Raw genomic sequence first — 21,749 nt, forward strand, 5'->3', positions numbered from 1 at the left:
GACTTTTCCTACTGCAGTTTGGACTTCCTGCTTCTTCTGGGCTTTTGTCAATCATAGAATCATAGAATCACAGAATGGCCTGGGTTGAAAAGGACCGCAATGATCATCTGGTTTCAACCCCCCTGCTATGTGCAGGTTTGCCAACCACCAGACCAGGCTGCCCAGAGCCACATCCAGCCTGGCCTTGAATGCCTCCAGGGATGGGGCATCCACAACCTCCTTGGGCAACTTGTTCCAGTGTGTCACCACCCTCTGTGTGAAAAATTTCCTTCTAATATCTAACCTAGACCTCTTGTCTTAGTTTAAAACCATTCCCCTTGTAAAGGGGCTAAGGGTACAACAATGCTATGTGACAAATCATAAGCAATGAAATCAAGGTCGACTATCCTGAACTAAAAACAAAACTCTCCAGATAACTCACATCAGAAATGAAGAACATGATTATATCCTTCTGTTAACCACCTAGCAACAGAGTGAAAACCTCTCTTGATGACCTATGGAATTGTTTGTCTAACTTGTGCATTTATGTACCCATTCTAATTGGAACACAGTACTGCTTCCTAAAATGCTTTTTTATTTCATTAACTTCTAGAAAACAACCACAATGGTGGTCTAACTGGATTTGTAACTCCACATGAAGTTTATGAAGCTCTCACTATTTATTGCCAATACAAAAACAAAAGTAATTTCAAGAAAAACAACATTAAAACAGACTAAAACATCTTGACTTTTATGTTCAAGTAAAACATTCAATTTAAATGACAACAGGTAAGTTTTATCATTTTATTTTACTAAATAAATGTGATTTCAGAGTCATAACAGTAACTTAAGAGTAGTAGCAGTTCAAAAAGTATAATGAAAAAATCTGTTAAAAAAATACACTGGCTTTGCATTCATATTTGATACTTATAGGCTCGCACTGGGAAAAACAGTGCAGATTGCAATAGAGAAAGAAATAGATCGTGTTACATTCCATAGAAATAATAACTCAAAGTAACAGTTTGGTAGGTATTGCTGCATTAACTCCTCTGTATCTTTGCGGAATATGGCAGAAGTTCCACTTAAGTAGAATTAATTTTAGATAGTTTAAAAAAAAAAAAGGAAAAAAAGAAGTATTTATACACCACTGCTTTAAAAATATATGAGCAATGAAACTGAAGGGCTCTTCTAACAAGGAACAAATGAAGTGTTTAAATGATTCTGAAATTCAGCAGTTAATTTAATGCATTCTCAGATTACTGATTTTTTAAAAACAGAGCAGCTCCACATTGAATCCACTGGTCCTGGTTTCCTCCACAAGGAACGTCGATATTTGTCACCACTCGGTCTCTCTCCATGCTGGTATAGACTGGCAGAGATATGCATTCTTCTGGAGAATACGGACCATATGCATCCTGTCAATAAAATGGCAATTAGTTATCACTCAAAGTAACACATGAAAAAGTGTAATTTCCAGAGACATGGTATCCAAAACTGGATCCTAAGATAAGGTCTGGACTTTGCTGCTCCCCTAATAAGTCGTGATCTGCCCCTGAGTTACCTGCAAGTAGGATAAATTCCTTTGGTACTAACAGTGACAACAGCTGCATCTTGTGGACCTTGGGCGCCATTTCCTCACAGGGTTTTGCGTAAGTCAATGCAATTCTGCATGATTATAGAACTGAGCTTAAAGATGGACATTTCTCAGACTAGTCATTTGGTATTAACGTATTCAAGTTCTCGTGCAGTAACACTTACAGCATGACACTGAGACATGCTTCTTGGACTTCTCCCGTCACACTCGCTCTAACTACTGACACAAGCATTCAGTACACACAGGCACGCACACGTAACTCAACATGCAGTAAGAGGATATAGTGCTTTAAAATAAGATGAGAATTCATCACAGCCTCCTCGCAGCCCTCAGAGGCAGCTCCTACCCCAGCCCCATCTCCATTGGATGGATGGACTAGACTTTCTACAGCATGTAAGCTTGCTGTTTCAACAGCATGTACAGCTTGTCTTTAGAACACCAGTGTTTAAATCCCTGCAGAAGGTGTGAGCTCTGCAAGAGTTAGATATAAGAATGTAATACTCAGAAGTTCATAAAGAGAACTCAGCTGTTCTCAGAAGGATTACATTTACTGCATTTGTCACTTGGTTAAGACCACTGAGGAAGACAAAAATGCTGGCAAAGTTGAGAGTAAAACATCAATCAATGCTCTTCGAGTACAGCCAAAGACGGGAAGCCCAAAGTTGGCAAATTTGCCTTCAAAGACCTCTTTGTACACTTTTTTCATGTGTGTGTTGAAATAGCTGTTCACACACCGTTCTCAATCCCACTGATGTTTTACAGAATCACATTACTTGAAGGTTAAAGCCATTCTGTTACAGTCTTTTTGAACCACAAATCCTTATGACCTTCCCTTACACACATTCCATTTTTCTTTGTCTCCTCTGCCTCACACAAAGTTCTATCCCCTTCAGCGATACCCTTTACAGTTCAGGATTCTTCCATGAATTAGAACCAGAAAGTGCTTTCACAGTTTAATAACTACTACGTTAAGAGTTTAAAACACCCCATTATGAGAATTTTGAGCCTTGTTAAAGGAAGGTACCCCCGGATAAATCCTGCAGAAGGTAATTTTTTATTATTATTTTTTTTCCAGAAAGTCCATTTTTTGGTTGAAAATGACCTAAAAGACTTGCATTATAAACATACAGATTTTTGTTCACTGGAGAGATATTTATGTGGAGGAAAAAAATCGTAAATTCAACCCCAAAGAATTATAATATAATATTCTACTTCACACACTGCTCTCCTACAGAGAAGATAATGAGATCAGGGAAAGTGCAGAATATCCCAGATCTACCTTGGCTTCTATTTGAAAACACGGTGTTTGATTATGGTCAATTCCTACAGCGAAGCCTAAACTAAAACAGCAGAAGGGCAGGGAATTCGGAAATACTTTCCTTCCTATTCATTTGAAGAATGAAACACGTTGGAAATGTTTTAATTCTCTGATTATTGAACTATCACACTCCTGTACAGAGAAATCTCTCTGCTGATGTCACATAATATCTTTGAAGTTTAAAGAACACAGACTGTCATTCAGAACTTTAATAATCTGTTTTAACTTGAAAAGAAGCTAAATGCTTCTTTAAAAAAGAGATGGGCTCGCTTATAATCCTTATCTTCAGTGTGCAAAAGATAAATATTTGGTGTAACCATTTAAAATAATGTAAATTCATGCTCTCTCCCTCCCGTCACTGAGTTTATATATTAATTAGTGTGAACATTTTTTTATTTATTCCATGTACCACCAATTTTGAGCAAATTAGAAATCTGTTTCTTTCTCTGAAGCAAACATATGTAAACTACCAAAGAAAGGACTCATCTATCACTGATCAACAGATTCTGGTGTTGTTGTTACTTGGTTCTGTTTCTAATTTCCAGTATCTTTCTTCCTATCAAAGCTGGAAGCAGTAATACAGACACTGGATGGTATCTACTTGTCTGTCTAAATCTATTATACTTCCAATGCTGTGCTATAATAAAAGGATTTGTTTACAGACTTAGAAATAACATTGAGAACTATAAAAATTTTGGGATACAGCACTGTGTTAGCAAAGGAGCCCCTTGGGTAATATCTATCACAAGGTACTATAAACTTCATCACCACCATTATTTATTATAATTACTATATAATTCTAACTGAGAAGTCAACTACTTGAGTCTAGTGATTTTTTTTTCTTTAACATTCTTCTAACCAAACCCAATCTTTTTACCTAACAAAATTCATCCCAGGTGCTTCCTGATGGGATGAATTTTCTGAAGTGCCAACCTTTTACTGAGACCGCAGAAGGAGCTAAAATAACAAAATCATACTACGCAATTAACTTTTAGATAGCCATTGTGTTGTGGAATCTCCTGGATGTGGCTCTGGGCACCCTGCTCTGGGTGCCCCTGCTGGGGTGGAAGATGGGCCAGAGGGACCCAGAGGTCCCATCCTGCCTCAGTCAAATGCTATCGTTCTGTAAATTCAGATATGATGAACTCGACAAGTTTTCTAACACTCTCCTATCATGTAGCCATATGAATTTGTAATGCCACACATCCTTGAGGAAATTCTGTGTAACTTTTTCACTCAATTTTCAGGCATTGCTAGTATAATTGGAGAGTGGAAGTCATAACTGATTTTACTGTTTGAATAACTTCATTTTCATCTTACACGCTTCTCCAAGTGTTGGGGAAGGGTTTTCTTTGCTTACAGATAACGCCATGTTATCAGTCTTCTTACTGCTGTTACATTTTCGTCTAGTGTTTAAAAGTTAAAAAAAATATCACTCTAGGAATGAACTCCCAAACTCAAGTACACACTTGGGGAATACATTTTTGGAAATACTTACATTACTTTAAAAGAGAAGAAAAAAAGTATAACTGAAATAAAGCCCTTGTCTTAATCTAAACAATAAAAAACCAAACCAAAACAAAAAAAAAAAAAAACAACCCACAAACAAATCCACAAAGTTGATAAATAAGATAATTTGTTTTATACACAATAATGTTTTACTATTAAAGATTAAAACAAACATACAAACAAACATACAAAAAAAAACAAAAAAACAAAAACACCAGGAAAAAGCAAGTCAGCAACATCATACTGAAAAGCTACAACATAGATAAAAAATCAAGTTATGGGTCTTGAAAGTTTAAAGCTTTTAATAATTTAGTACCTGTGGAATCCAGGCCATGTAACAAGGGAGAACAGATGACACACTGGGAGAGTCATGCAGATTTTCTGAAAGTCTGCTTCCATCAAAGCTGCAGCCTTCCAGTAGTAAGCCACTGATCTGCCATGGAGATACACAATATTGAAACATGCTGAAGACTTGAAATGTTATAAATAATTATATTATACTTTGATAAATAATGATCCTTTTTACTGTGACCAGGCTTTTAAGTAACAGTGAATAGGAAACAAGATTTAAAAGCATAACTTGGGCCCTACTTCTGTGTAATCCTCCTCTGATTTAATCCACGACCTTCAATATGGTAGATAAAAATACCTGTAGATGTCTTCCCTTAGGAAAATACAGTTGTTTGACATTAGACTAATGGGAAGATGATGGAAACAGCCAAGTCCACACTTATTAAAAATAAATATTAAAAATGAAAATAACTAACATTGAAAGAAGCATATATTTTTGCTTTCAAAGAACTGAATTCACAATTACGCCATTTCTAGAGAGGCAAATATCAATTACACTGATATAATATGAGAGAAAATATTATTTAGCACAACTCAAGATTTCTTAGTAAAAGTGCTAATTGGAAAAAAATAAGTAAGAACCACATACATATTTATATAAATAACTTCACAATGCTTTAAATTTAACACTTTAAGTGCTAACTTTTAATAAACCAGCACAGTCAGACTCTGAAAAAAAACATTTTTTTGTTGTTGTTGTTTCTTTTAATTGAAGTCCTGAATGATTTAACAACAATATCTACCTGGTATGTTTTCCACAAGAAAAATTCAGTATCCACTGACTATTTTGCCAGTACAATTAATAATGGTTTACGAGTAAAAACGGTAATAGTAGTCAGAATGGCCTACTGAAGTGGTAAATTTAATGTTAGTAATAATAAAATTTAACTCAGTAATAGCTTCCATACAGCTTTTCAAAAGGCTAACTCTAAAACTGGAGCACACGTCTAATGGAACAATGTGAAAATCATCTACCTGCTCTACCATCATATTAAAGCCCTGAATTAACGATAACAAACTGAGGCAGGAGTTCATGAAATAGCAAAGCACTAAGTGGTGCTGGAACTAGGCAATGTTGGAAAATGCTATTGGAAACTGGATGAGTGACTGCATAACCAAAAGATCAGACAAGAAATGAGGAAAACGACCATTTTCTATTCCATTCTTAATGGATACTTAATAATAACCTATGTACGTTTCACTACCACCTTTTCTGACTTGCACAGAAGAAAATACCATAAAAAGCACAAAAGGAATAAAATCTTATTAATGATCATACTGATGCTTTGCCACAGACTTCCTTCTGCTCCCTGTTTTTAACCTTGATACTTAAGGCACACAGGTCCTATCACATGCGCATTTCTGACTACTTTTAAAGCTCTTGTTTATTCCTGTCATAAAAATATTAGATTCATATCTTGATTTTCCTTCTACTCTTTCCGCTTTCTGCAGGCAGTTTTGTTGTGGAGTTGGGTGTTTGAAACAGTTATTGTGGGAAGACAGGTCTGACAAAGAACTTTTAAAATGTACTGCTGTGTGTTGAAAGGTCTGGCCAACCTGAATGTATCTAAAAGACAGTTCTATAGAAGCGGGTCACCTATTGAAAAATCTCTTTCTACAGCACATAGGTTTTTTCTTTTGATATTTGTAGTTCCTTTGACACTGTATTTATGTAAAATAAAATCAACTGAACTCCTGGAAAATGTCAACCAATCACGGGATCTCCTTTGAAGATGGAGACCAAAACTTTGACTTTGATTCAATATTAAAAACCACTGAAAAATACATCCTACTGGAACAGTTCATTTTCAGATACTGGTTGGAAATACACCCATAGTCTTATTCTCTTTTCTACGATAAATATTACAGAGAAATTACAAATACTATGAACTACATATTACAGGAAATTTACAGTATCTGTATAGCTTATATAGTATTTTTGCAACTCGGGTCACAGTACTGGCTGGAGTTTCAGTTCTTACAAAGAGAAAGTATTTGCCATTTGAGGTCTCAGTCCTAGGTTTACTTTCAAACCGAACTGTTGTTACATGATATAGGTGACGTCTCTTTAAAATATATAAAATATATATATATATATAAAATGATATATATGTACTTCATTACCACCATGGGCCTTCATCATTAATTTATTAATATTCCAGGATGGAGGTATACTGTGCTAAAACAAACAAATACCTTACAATAGTATTTCTGTCATTTACAAAGGGCACAGGTTTGATACTGATGTTGATGTAATGCATTTGAATACATTATTCTTGCAGTACATTTTTTCTTTATTTATATCAGTCTCCATCCAAGCTCATAGCATTTACTATCAAAAAGTCTCACGTTTCTTCCATTTCTCTTCTACACAAATGAGATTCTAGTATCAAAAGCAATACCTGATTTTGCATGACAAGCAACCAGTGCACACAGCAAATGAAGTATTTGCACATCAAAAGATGTACAGATGTGCATTTTAGGTATCGTTTGTTAAGGCAACCCCAAGTGATGTTAAATTTTATACAGCTGATTCTAAATCAAATATCCATCACATTCTTCTAGGAAGGATCTAGTTTGCATCATACCTCTAAACTATAGTCTGAAGGATGATTTTTCTGTATCATTGACATTTTTATGACTTGGTTAAAGTACACTTTAAATTAGCAAGTTGTTTGGTGTTAAGCTTTACTAACACAAAGTTCTTCCCTGATTTTTCATTATAATGTGAGAAAGGATTCATAGAAAGGAACCTAAATGTTCAGCATGGCAAAATATTCCAAAGCCTTGCTGCACATCAAAGCTTCAACGCAGAACTGAAGATACCAATGATATACCAATACTTAATGATGTAGATTCACTTAGTACTGCTTTTACTGAGGAAAGAAAAAGACTCAAATCAAGTGTGTAACCTTGGCAGTATTTTCCCCATACAAATATTTTTAAAAAATTACACAAATTTACACATAAAAATCACAACCAAAATGTACTGTTACAAAACTCTTTCCTCTAATTAAAATCTAATTCTCTAACTTGCAACTAGACATTTCACTCTAACGACCGTAAAATGCTTAACATTTTTTAGTATACGAAATTTTTTTATGCAAGGACATCAGAGATTTGACATTGACTTATGAAAGTTGACAGGGTGATTATGAAGAAGTCCAAGGTTCCAGGATTTGCATTTGCAATTTAACCTAGAATAAGTCATCTGAAATGTTAAACTTGGTTTTTGCTTGTTTCATGGAACTTAGAAGCCTTGGGTGAATCTAGACCTCAGAATGTGTGGTTTGTAAGCTCACAGACACATTGCAGGGACACAATTTCCTGAAAGTTCCTTGGTTTGTTTATCATCAAGTTGTAGAGTCCCATTTGCTTCTCATCAAATGAGGCAAACAACTCTTACTAAACTATCTAGACTGATTAATTTCCAAAATGATATTTTCCATCGCCAACAGGAACTAATTTAACAACATTCAAAAGATGATTCTGTGTGTGTTTTTTTTTCTGGTATCTTAATATTTCAGAAATATGAAATTCTCATCCACTCTCTATTAATAATTTTGGATAGTCTCGGAAGCTGTCCTAGGACACTGATACCTCCTGCAGTCTTGTGTCTGCCTGCATTATCAGACTAAAGAAGGAGTCCTGCCACCTGCTTTCTGTGCTGGTCACAGCTTATTATCATGGGAACAATATTCACTGGAATCAGTACTTATTTTGTGAATTCTCTACAAATTTAAGCATAAGACAGGTGCAAAGAGATTCAGATTCAGCCAAAATTACATTACCATCTGCAATGTTAAGAAGCTAAACTAACCTACTCGAGTACTCCGTGTTGCTCCCTGGACAGTAAGTAGTGATTTTGTAGCTGACGGCTGCAGCCCTAAGCATCTATTAACAAACTGTTGTATCTTTGTCATATCTAAAACAAATCCTATTGTAGTTAAATCTCATTTTGAGATTAGCGTTTCTAAGAGATGGCCTTCCATATGTATATCTTCTTTCTATAAGCCACAAGTCTTTTAATGATCTTCCGGACAATGGTTATGTATTACTTCATGAAATGGCAGCTTCAATTTTATCTAAGAGGCAGATGAAGGTAATGGAAGAAGAAGAATCTGAAATTTAAATCAGCACTCTGCAGATTTTCATTTATTTATTTATTTTGCAGTTGTATCCATTTAACCAGCATTTCTATCTCCAATACTCCAATATATTTATAATTCACTCTTCCAGAAAGTTTGTAGAAAGGTAATTTGGACATCTCAGTAAAATTCTATGATAACTACAATCTTTTTTATCACTCAAGAAGAGCTCAAGAAGAACAGACAAATACTGCTAAGCAGAATACCTTAACTTGGAGTTTACCCTCCTGAATTCGTCCTTTCCATGATGCTGTAAATTTAAGGCTGTCCACTGAACAGCCCATTACTCTGCAAGGGAAACACATATACTTAGAGACATATAACAACAATAAATGAAATGCAAACCCTAGAACAATGTAAATCAATGTGTACTCTATAGCAGTCTTAATTTGAAGTAAGATACATTATCAATTTTATCCTTTTTTTTTTTTTTTTTTTTTTTTTTTCCTACATTAGTATTCAAACAAGTAGTTTGTAACTATTCTACTTCAGTACAAGTAACAAAACTGAGACGACTCATGACGATAATGGACATGATTATGATTTGTTGGATCTGAAACTGAGGTAATCATCTTTACAAACAGAGAATAATGGCACATTAACACATGTAAATCGGTAGATTATTTTTCCCTTACCTTGCAGTCTCCTGGCGTAAGGCATTGAGAAATGTATCTGGATGAAATAGCTCTGACAGGTCCAGGGTGTCTGACAGTAGTTGCTGCTTCTCTGCTTTTTCTACCCAATTCTAGAGGAGAAAAAAAAGAGGAAAATGAATCCTGAAGTTACTGTCGGATTTTTCAACATTTTAAGTTGATGTGGATTTGTCAATACATACAATTAATGAAGAAAGATTGTGTAAGTATATTGTAATCTTATAGTTGAATATTAATTTCAATTACTTCACACTGGCAAACAAAGTCACCACAACTTAAAAGCAAGAGAGTCAGCAGTTTATGTGTAATGTGACTCACTCACTCCATACAAACATGAAATTTCACATTTTCTTTGTCAAAATGGTTAGCATCACTGCCTTTGCTTTGCTGAATTCAGACGAATTTCCTTCAAGCGAGGTTTAAGATATAAATACACAAAATTTCTGATAAGATAAAAACGGACCTCTTTTAGAGCCAAAAGAACAAAATTATAGAGTGGAGGGAATAATTATTTTCATTTATCCCGTTTTCCCAACCTACTTTTTCTCACAGCAGTGATGCCTGTCTCTATGAGCAGCACGCCTGGAACTTCCCATTGACACAGTGCGATATTTGCCATCAAGAGATAAGCACACTGAAGCCTGATTTGCAGTCCTGACAAACCATGTGTATTAAGCAAAGAAACATGCAAAATTAACTCCTACTCTTGTCTATCATTTTATCAAGGGTGCATTCTGTGTTCCTAAAAGCCTTCTATGAATCTACTGATTTCAAAACTGAAGAAGCAATGGTTACTACACTCTTTTTTAGAGCCTTCTTTTAGACCAAGTGGGATGTAGATCTACTCTCACTTTAGACAGACCTGAAATTCTTTCCCAAATCCAGAAAGCTAGGATGAATGTCAACAACACCATCTCACTATACATAAATGAATGTCTCCACATCAGGGTGAGCTACATTTTTGACTCTCATATGAAGGAACTTGCAAGGTTTGTCTGGGTTTGCATTAAAGGCATGCTACCTGTCCACTCCTGTGTAAATGCAAACAGGAGTGTCTATAAAATACCATTGTGCATAGACAAATCATTACATTTCAGCTTGACGAGTATTTTCAAATATCTTAGTTTAGTCACATAAAGCATCCACCAGGCATCTCTACTTCACTTTTAAAGTACATTAGTGTATTCTTTGACATGCTGATCACCTAATTTCATAAAAGCATCTCAAAGTGAAAAAGATATACCCAAAACACAAGTAAATATCATCTCTTTTTTGTGTGTGCTTTTTTTTGCTGTTGAGGGGCGGTTTTCTTTGTCAACGTGTCAAATACATCTCCATAATGTTTCCAGCATGCACAAAAACTGAATTGGTGACCTTTTTTGTCTGTCACATCACAGATTATGAGCTCTCAACCCAAATGATAATGAATTAGTTAGGAGATTTTCACTTTCCATTTTCATTAACTAAATGTACACAGTTAATGGTTCTTGTCTGCCTGAATTTTTAATGACTTTGCATAACAACAATATTTGTAGTAAATCTGCAATCAGGTTAGGGCAGATTTTGTAAATTGTATTCTATAATACAACCAGACACAAACATCTCAACTTGCACTTAATATAATCATTCTACTGCTGTCATCAAATAAACTTTTAATGTAATTGCTAAAGAGAAACACCGTCAGGAACATAGATGCTTATGTTCCATCCAATTAAAAGATCAGTATGGGTGATATTAATTCTAAACTCATATAATTAAATTGCACTAGGAAACACAATAGCAAAAACTTTCATTAGATCACAAAAGCTCAGTTTGTAATTGCTACTTGTATTGGTCTAAATAAAACAGAAGACATAACTCATTCACGCTTTTTAATAAATATTCAAGTTTTATATATTAAAATATTTAAGATTTAAATGTGTTGCAGGTTAACTCCTGCAAGCAGCTCAACCTCACACAGCCCTTCACTCTCTCCCTTCCAAGTGAGATAGAACAGGGAATCAGAAAGGCAAAAGTGAGAAAAGTCATAGGCTGAGTGAGATAAAGGCATTTTAACAGGTAAAGCAAAACTACTTCCCAACAGTAGGCAGATGTTCAGCCATTTCCAGCCAAGTAGGGCTCATTGCATTTAACAGTTAGGAAAATAAAGACCGTAACTCTGAAGGTTCTTTGAATATATATATGAATGCATACACTGAATGTATATATGAATGTATCTCAGAATGCTTATTCCTTCCTTTAGCTTTTATTGCTGAGCACAGTGTCATATGATATGGTTAGTGTGGGCCAGCTGTCCCAGCTCTTTTCCCATCCCATCTACTCATTGGCAGGGCAGCATGAGAAGCAAACAATTAAGGCACTGGTCTATTACCACTGTTTTCATCATAAATCTGAAACATGGTGCTACACCAGCTTCTACTATGAAGAAAACTGACTCTATACTAGCCCCAAACTGTGCAAAATGTAATAAAAAAATAATTAATAAAATATATGTTAAAACAGAAGTGTAAAAAATGAAGTTATTCTCCTTAGATCATCATATAATAGCATGTTAGCCAATTGCTATGGTCTCAGAAAGTGACAACACTCTCCTAAATGTAGTATTTGTCACTAGAACATCCCTCACCACTGCCCTTGATACCTAGGTCATGTCTGGAGGGGGAGGAACTTCAGGCTGAGCCATGGAAAGACTGATGTTTCTTGAAAAGGAGAAATCTTTCAACAGATTGGTTTTGATATCTTCATTTCCCACTCCAACCTTAACTTCAATAAAAGTACACACTGACATAATTTGTCAAAGCAATGCAAAGTTCTTTGGCTTATTGATATTGGATGGCCATGCAGCACTTTGTTTGAAGTGACTTCTTCAATACTGGCTTAGTAGAAACCTTTCTCTTTCCAGGTAGGCCAAAATAATCCATTGATTTGTCACTTGCCATCTGGATTACTATGACAGGACCACCAAATCACTAAGGTGGCGTAAGACTTATCTAATCATCCCCTTGTGGGTCAGGTCAGCGGCCTGATCAGTCTTCTCCCAGCTACCTCCTCGCTCCCACCCTGAATAATACAGCCCTAGGTCTGTTTGCTGCAACATCTTCAGAACAACTAATAGTCAAGACCTAAATTCACTAAGCACAGTTCTCAGCATATTATTAACAATACAGCTTTAGTTCTCTGTGTTAGTTGTGACAGTGAATAATAGCTGGGAAAATGCATACGAAAGCTGAAATCATAGCACTATTGATAAATAGCATTTAGCTGTGAAACTAAATTAAATGAATCCTCAGTCTGAGGATTCTAACCCTGAAAACATTTACATTGCACATGTATACAAAAAAGTTTTTAATATACTCTCCTTAACTGTTAAATTATTTAATATTTCCAGAATGTTTACTGTTAAACTAAGGTTATAAATTTAAATTTAAACCATCCCTGGTAGATTAATATAGCATCAGATGTTTATAAGCACCATACCTAATCTTATCAGTAATACGCAAAAAGCTTTGTACAGCAATTCCTAGCAGAATATTTCAATGCTCCAATTAAGGTGAGTCTCTATTTTGTATAATGAAACAATTATTTTTTTACCACAATAAATCTGAAAGTACAGTCTCAGGTGGTTCAAATATTATTGTTTTTTCATGTATCTTAACATCCAAGAAGCATCTCCTCCATTCTGAAGCTTTCCTTATCTTTTATAATCCCAAAGCAAACTGAACATCTCATATGGAACAGTGGAAGGAATAAAAAGGCTGCCAGATTTTCCCATTATCATTTATACAATTTTAAGCTGATCAGAGAACTCCTCTACAATGAATCAAGTACTTTTCCTTCACTGGTTTTAATTCATCCTGATCATATTCTCTCCTATAATGTTTTCCCCTTGCTACAGTCCCAGAAGAAATCTTTTATTGAAATAGCAAATCATTTAAATCACTACAGAAATTGTTTCACTTTTGTGCCTGGGCATAAAATTGTATTCAGTATTATATGAATATGCATTGCCTGAAAACTTACATAGCACAGTTCTGTCTTTACACTTGTTTCAGAGGCATCCAAAGTTACTAAAGAAAAAAAATGCAAGACAGTAGAAAAGTCTGACAGCAAATGATGGCGAGTAACAAACACTGATAAGAGAGGAAGCATTCAGTTGACCAGCACAGGGGTACTCTCAGACTGTGGTACCTGGTGGAAAACATCAGCTGAAGTAACTATGTTACACTGCAAGGAAATGATAGAGGTATTCATGATGGCACTGAGTGTGGCTCCCCACGAGTGACTGTCATAAGGCAACTTGCTCCCTCTGGGTAATTTTTTCTGATGTTTTACTCTTGATCTATTGTAGTCACTCTACATAAAACGAACACATGAATACAACCATATTTCAGATATTTGGTATGATGGCAGCACACACTATCCTTTAAGTGGTAAATGACAAAGGTATTTAGAGTCTTAGTTTATTTTTGTCTTGCATTTCATTCTGTTATTTTAGAATGTACAAACAAAAACTGCTGTTCAGTGCTTTCAATACAATACTATTTCTTCATTCTAGTTTGATATGCCTCAGAAGTTCTGTATTTCTTGGGGAGTCTGAATGTTAATGCAATGCCACATTGTTAGAGCATACAAATTCTGAGTCTATTAGCATCAACTTGCCAGCTAACAATGTGCCAGAAGTAGTTGTGCACTAAGGCGCAGCTGGGGGAAGCATTAACAAATGTGATTTCATTCTGGTTACTGCATTAATTCAGTTTTATCAAAACAGTAACTGAACTTCTCTGAGTTGCTGGTTCCTATATTTAATAAGGATATCAAAATGATGACTAAGTAAGAGCCATAACAAAATTTAACACGCTGATGATTAACATAGGTCAAAAATATCTACTTTCAGATATTTTCACAACAATCGAGACAAACACAGATTATGGTCCTACTTCCAACTTCCACTGATAAGAAGTCGCAGGGCACAGAAAACAATGGTATAATATTTACTTACAGGTCACAGACAAGACTGCTGACCCTAATCCTTGCACAAAGTGAGTTTCAATTCCTTTGTGGACCTCTGAAGCAGGGATGCAGTTGTGATAAAGCCAGCATGGCTGAACAAGGGTAAAGAACACTTAGTATTCCAGGCACGATTAATGATGAAACAGTTTACTGCTGTGTGTCCCATTGTACCACCCTGAATGCTGTATTGTGGTAAAGCGAGCCAACAGAGAACTGCTCCTTTACTGTGGTTCATTTTCTCCGGTGAACATCTCACAAGATTTCCAATTAAGCATATCCCTCACACTCCTTATTCCTCTTCAGAGATAATGACCGCTTGTGCTGCAGTCATCAGTCAAAACCTGTTGGGTTTGTTTTTTTATCTGTTTAGCAGTTTTCTGCTAACATCCTCTTTTGAGACAGCCAAAATACAAATAGAATTTCTTAAGCATGCTTGCTTAACAGAACCCTTGTCTATCAGCAACAATTAAGCCTCATCCTAACTCTCGTGTATGTATGCAGCTTCTCAAACATACTAAAGCAATCTAATCAGAAACTGCTTAACTGTATGGGGTACATATCCCAAATATCATGACAGCCAAAAAGCAAACAAAGAACTCTACTTTTATACAAGGAAGAAAGAGATCACAGAACAAACTCTGGCTGATGCAGCCTCACTGGAACAAAGCAAATAAACGACTTCCTGATATTGTCCTGGAACACTGCATCCAGGGACACGGCACACTGACTCATGCTAACGCTACTTACTCAGCACTGAGCAGAGCACTACAACTGCTCAGACTATCAAAAAGTTTGTTCAACCAAGAATAGCTTTGTGCAAACACAGAAATCAAGATTTTTTATTTTTTATTTTTTTAATTGGTGTAATAAACTGATACGATTAAATGCTTGTTTCTACACAGTAAAGCATTCAGATTAAAGATAACTCAAGTACAGCTTTTTGTAGCATACAAAACCTCTGTTAAAGCCCTCAAGGGAATTTTGTTTTGGTGACATCCTGATGAAACAGCTCATCATCAAGTCTGCTGGCTGAACAAGAGATTTCTTTCTGACACTGTCTCATCTGTGGGCCAAACCCCTTGGCATACTTCTATCTTGTCCTCGAAGACTCTTCAGTCTTTTTAAGCTGGATGTTACTAGAGTCCAGGGATCATGAAAACATCTGTTAGTCTTAGTATGGACTGGATGAAGATGGCCCCCCAAAAGAATTGTACTTTCCAGCCTTTACTCAGATGTTAATACTTTTCCACACACAGAGTAATCTTTTTTTTCCTTTGCTTTGCTTTCTTTTTTTATTCCCAAGGTAGCAAAGTGCTACAAAGACCTCATGAAGAGAATGCAGCTGAAGAACAGCCTTTGACACTGCCTCCCACAGTATCCTCCTTGGAGAGGCTGGCCGCCCATGGCCTAAACAGGTACATTTTTTCTGGGTAAAGAACTAACTGGATGGCCCAGCCCAGAGTGTGGTGGTGAATGGAGTTAAATCCAGCTGGTGATCCATTACGAATGCTTTTCCCTAGGGGCTGCTACCAAGGTCTGTCCCGTTCAATATCAATAAAGATTTACTGACGACCTGGATGAGGGCATTGAGTGCACCCTCAGTAAGTCTGCAGATGACACCAAGTTGGCAGGAGCGGCGATCTGCCTGGGGGTAGGAAGGCCATACAGAGGGGTGTGGACAAGCTGGGCTGAGGCCAATGGGATGAAGCTCAACAAGATCAAGTGCCGGAACCTACACTTCGGCCACAGCCCCAGGCAACACTGCAGGCTTTGGGCAGTGTGGCTACAAGACTGTGCAGAGGAAACAGACCTGGGAGTGTCCAAGAAACATTTAGCTGTTGTTCTAAGGAACATGGTTGGGAATGCAGCTGGGAAATATCTGTGGTAAGTGGACAGTTGCACTGGATGACCTTAGAGGTCTTTTCCAACCTTGGTGATCTAACAGCATGATGCCACATTCAAGCCTGTTCTCAGGAAGTATCCTGGATAGGCAGATGGAAGAAAATAGGGAAAATATCTCAGACTTTCCTAAGGAATATGCATTTGTTCAGTGCCTGACCATTATCACCACCATTTAATTTTTCCTTTTAATTCAGTGGGGGATTTTTGCAGCATGTGTATGTTCTCTCTTGGCTGATCTTACTGAGTGCCACAAAGAAACATAGGCAAAATTTCAAACTTTCAGGGTGCATAACTAGACATATTAGCATTAAATATTGAACATTTATGTGAGAGAGATACTACAATGAAGTGGTACAAATCCAGCATATATTCATTAGAACAGATTTGACATTTGAAAAATACATAAAGTTTTTAAATTAAAAATTCAGACTAGACTATCCATTTTACCCTCTGCTTTATCTTTTGCAGTACAGTTTCGTTCCACGATAAAGACAGAATGAAAAATGAGTTATTTAAAATTAGGCAATACACATTATACGTTTTAAAAATTTAAATACATACAGTTCACTTATATTTACCACTGTATCTGCTCATCTTTCTCTCTGCATTCTGAAAACGCGTCTTGAATCTTAAAGATCAGTGAATGATATTTATTTTATTAGATTTAATAAGGTGTAAAACTACAGCATTAAATCACACACACACTAAACATATGACCCAGTTTGCTCTCAGTTATGGAGTATGTAGGGAGTAAGTTGCATCCAGTCATTAAAAAATAAACAAATCTGCTTAAAAAACAAAACAGAACAAAACAAATTAACAAATTGAACTGAGATTCAGAAAAATGAGCATTTTCTTTAATTTTTTAGAATATGCGCAGTAAAGACTTGTTTCTTTTTTATGAAACACATAAGTCTTTATGAGCGATTGCCTTCCGCTATCAATTTTCTACAATCATATAGAACATCGGCTGTTTAGTGGTATGATGAAGGATGCTGTTCAAACTTCTGCTTACAAGGTAGCATTTAATAATGAAAAAAATACCTATACTCATAAAACATGCTTAGAATTGAGAATGTAATCAACAGGAGTTGACTTCTGTTGAAACAGACTACATTTCAAAAGATTTAAGGCTGAAGTTTACAGAAAAACCCATAACCTGTGGATGCCTCCCTTAACAGAGGATCTAAATTTCATTGGAATTGAGCTTCAATAATTCACAGTGAAACCAAACCAAATGCAAGTAAAGTTAACTTTCCCAGTGCTGCATCTTAAAACCTGTTTTTCCACACATAAAACCAATTATTTTCCCAAATGAGGGATAATCCCTCTGCGCTGACATTACTTCCATCTAAAAATGCAGAGCTTGCAGACCCAGTGTGGAAGCTCATTTGAGTCTGTAAGTCTGTAAGTAAAGCATCACCTTCTGCTTTAGCGGAAAACAGACTGTATTTCAGTGGTCAGAAGTCAGTGACCTGCAATAGTCTGATATTTTTATTTTACAACATAGCCTTCAGAACTCCTGTTTGGACAGTGTATCTTTACAAGTTACTACTATTCTATATAGCCGCTACTTAATTTAAGTGAATAAGTGATTAAAGGGAGATACAACAGTAAGATCTATTAAATCTTCAAGTATGCCTGCTCCATGAGAGAAAGAAAACATCTAAATTTCCTTTTTTTTTTTTTTTTTTAATTAAATGCAGGACAAACACCAGCCTGTAATCTCAGCAGGCTCAGGAGTGGAGGAATCCCCTACATCCTTCAGTCTACTGGATAAAGGCTTCTTGAGCAAATGTTTAAAGGATTCTGCTTTCCCTAGAAACATCCAAGACCACCGCTAGGGCTCCAGCTCAGTGACATTTTTAAATGGTCTATCCTCACAATACAGAGTTTTAAGAGAAATAATATCTGTGTGCAATGAATTGCTGTTCAGCCATAGTTTTTCATTTTTGAAGCAGCGTTTCCTTGCTCTCCCTTCTATTACTTTTGCTTTGCTGTTATGGCAACAGTTGTTCAAACAGGCCCACGTTTTTCTCTCCCTCATATTTTTCATTAAGTCACACAGAAATATAAGTCATCCAGAACTGAAATGCAAGACTAATATACATAATGAACAAAAAGATTATCAGCCCAGCCCACATGCCACCACTGCGAAGAGTGTAAAACTGTGCTATAGAAATGTCTGAGATAGCAAATCACAAGAAAAATAGATGGGTAAGACACTGCAATACAACCCAAAAAATGCTGTTAACTGAAGACACTCATTCCATGCATTTTAGCTTACAGCTGTAATAACTACACAAAGACCAACTGATAATTTGCAAGACACAGGACAGTACACATTTTAATCCTAATTAAGCTGTTTAGTAAATAAAGCTAGGTTCCTAATGTTTTTGTAAGATTTGAAAGAAAGCAATGGGTCCAACAGTATCAAATACTACAAATAATGATTTCAAAATTTCTTCCACTGGTAATCTCCATATCAGACTGAGTTTCAATAAAAGCCTCCAACATGTTCACTTTAATCTCTTTATTTTTCTTTTTTTCTAAATAAATTAAGGCTTTCTAGGAAGCCTCTCCATACACTGCCCCAGATTTTAATACAACACCATTCAATTCCTGTCACAAAGAGGTTACTTTTATTTTCTGCACTGGCAGTAAACATTTTGACAAGGCAGCCTTTAACTAATAGCCTAAGTACGGGCCTACTGCATCCTTAGTAGAAGCAATCTTTCTTTACCTCTTTCAAGTTTCAATGTATTATTTTTTTCCTCTTGAGGTACCTAAACCAAAGTTTCCCAGATGGTGAAGGTAGGAGTCATTACCTTACAGTGTTGGAAACAGAGGGAGGTGCAATTAACACTGGAAAACATGACCGAGTTCATACAAAACTAAACCAATCAAAAAATCATAGGGCCTTCACTGTAATATAAATTTGAAGGTAATTTTCAGAATGATGAAAATATCTATTTGCCTTTATTAAATTCCTGAGAAACCAAAGATATATTTAATGAATGATAAAATATATTTATAAAATAATAATGAAAAGTCAGAGGAAAATGAAAACTAATTAAAAAATGATTAAGGTGATCAAAATCTTTGTGTAATAAGCATAAAAATAAATTGGAATCACATTTAAATAAAAAAGAGGATTCAACTTAAGTGCATAATAAGAAATAATTCATATTTTCTGGTAAAATTCATAGTAAAGTAAGAGCAGAAAATGTGCTTCAGTTGAGATCTGACCAGAACCTTGAGAAGCAGAACAGCCTGATCAAGAATTCAAGAATTTCTTTGAACAAAACAGCATTATATATTTCACGCCATAAAATTATATCAAAAAGGTAATAATTATTATCCAGTCATCTGCGACAGATTTCTGTTTTTGCTGACAGCAAAAAAAAAACTAAACAACGTAAGTTACAACTTATGAACACAGTTAAATATCCACTGCAAAGCTTTGCTTTAATAAGCTGTCCCTCTTGGACAGTAATTTTTTTTTCTACATTGTAAACAATTTAATCATAAATCAAATGCACAACACAGCCAGCAGTTTGAACAGTGAAAAAGAAGATTATAATCATGCTGACAGTACATTTGTCAATAATTAGCTGGAGTAATATATGGAAATAAAAGTTTTTTTATTATGCTTGGTTAAAAACCATATATTACTTAACAGTGATTTCATCTGCTACACTATTTCCACTTTGTATAGAAGGTGTACCCCATCAGGGAGCTTGTACTCAAATTTTAAGTTCTTATTTAAGAAAAACACAGAAGTAAGGAAATTCATACAACCAAATGAATGCTACAAGTCACCAGCACAGCTGACACACAGTCAGAGTAAGCTGTAAGTTATGCTCTTTATTAATGACTGTAATTATCAGTGAAAAGTCCCAGGGAACTAAGTCCAGCTCTAATAATATGACCAAATAACATCAGAATATGCATTATCACTTGCTACTATACATTTTCAGACTTGTTTGTTCATAGTTTGAGCCACTTCTGCAGGAAAGAATTAAGTAAAATTAAGTACTAACCAAAATAAATGATTTGCATAACAAGAATCTTATGAATACTTCAGAAACTTCCATTGGGTAGTTTCTCTAGAAAAATTGACTATAAATCATGTTCCCCTCAAATCTCCTTTCCAAATATAAGTCAACACTAACGTTCACAGAAATACATGTCATACACCACCAGGCACGACCGTCAAAAATAAATGATTTCTGTTTCTTTTCTGGAGCTAATAGAAGACCGGCCATTACTGATAGAACTTCCTACCTAAATTCAAAATACTGACATTTGTGTCCTTATATATTAATTTATAGTAGGCAAATAAATAAATCACTTCTATCTCTCTGTCAATATAACTCTCCTGACAATTCAAGTACTTTACCTAAAAATACTTTTACTTAAATCTAAATGTCTGGACACTGAAATTGTAAGGGACCAGTTGTATCAGCTCACTACTCCTAAATCCACAGTGCCTGCTGGGATTCACCTCAGAATGCTGGAGGAATGAGCAGACTTTATACATGTTCACCTCTCAACAATTTATCAAAGGCCCTGGAAGCCTGGGGAGGTCCCCACTGACTGGAAGATTGCAAGTTATACCCACCTACAAAAAGGGCATGAGAGAAGATCTTGTTAGTATAAACTCAGTCTCTGAAAATGTTATGAAGATTGTCCTGGGGCACAATGAAAGGCAGTTAAATGTAAAGCTATTATCAGGCATAGATGTAATGCAATGGAAAGTGCAACAATGACAGCAGGGCAGCATTGTGCCAGGCTACAGCAAGTGAGGATTTGCTCAAACACAACAGCTATTGGCACAGAAATAAGGAAAAAAAGCTGCTTCCCTTCAGACAGACTCAGATATACAGGGTTCTCCAGGGAGATACCCTTGTCTCCACTGTAACCCTTAACTAAGGGCTGGGAGAGGTGGATCCTGGCTTTACCCATTCTGTTCACCCAGGTGCACTGCACGCACCTGAGCTCTCACGGGTTGTCCCTGAATTACTACCAGGTGCTCAAGCACTATTTCAAGGCATGACTTCACTTTTCCACTACAACAGCCAACAAGGTTTCATCATGGGAAAGTAATCTGATCTCTTTCTATGATAAGGTCACCTTCCTGGTGGATAAAGGGAAGGTAGTGGATGTAATCTTCCTGGATTTTAGGAAGGGCTTTGATGCTCTCCTTCCTCATGGCATCCTTCTTTCCAACCAAACTAGTTCATTGGGAGATAAGTGTCTGAAGGGATAGGTGCTGGTGACAG

At 36.0% G+C, this 21,749-nt stretch overlaps 1 protein-coding gene across 1 annotated transcript in view; it reads right to left on the bottom strand.

Annotated features, from left to right (window-relative positions):
- Positions 1 to 708: 708 nt before the first annotated feature.
- DYNC2H1 (dynein cytoplasmic 2 heavy chain 1) overlaps positions 709 to 21,749 on the bottom strand; it is a 127,394-nt gene continuing 106,353 nt past the window's right edge. The window contains exons 86-89 of the mRNA XM_072326710.1: positions 9,535 to 9,644; positions 9,106 to 9,187; positions 4,717 to 4,833; positions 709 to 1,394 (exon numbers count right to left, since the gene is read on the bottom strand). Of these exons, the coding sequence (XP_072182811.1) occupies positions 1,236 to 1,394; positions 4,717 to 4,833; positions 9,106 to 9,187; positions 9,535 to 9,644 (468 nt within the window). The 3' untranslated portion in view covers positions 709 to 1,235. The remainder of the gene's footprint in view (positions 1,395 to 4,716; positions 4,834 to 9,105; positions 9,188 to 9,534; positions 9,645 to 21,749) is intronic.

This window comes from Excalfactoria chinensis, chromosome 1 (assembly GCF_039878825.1).
Source record: "Excalfactoria chinensis isolate bCotChi1 chromosome 1, bCotChi1.hap2, whole genome shotgun sequence".
NCBI classification, from domain to species: domain Eukaryota; kingdom Metazoa; phylum Chordata; class Aves; order Galliformes; family Phasianidae; genus Excalfactoria; species Excalfactoria chinensis.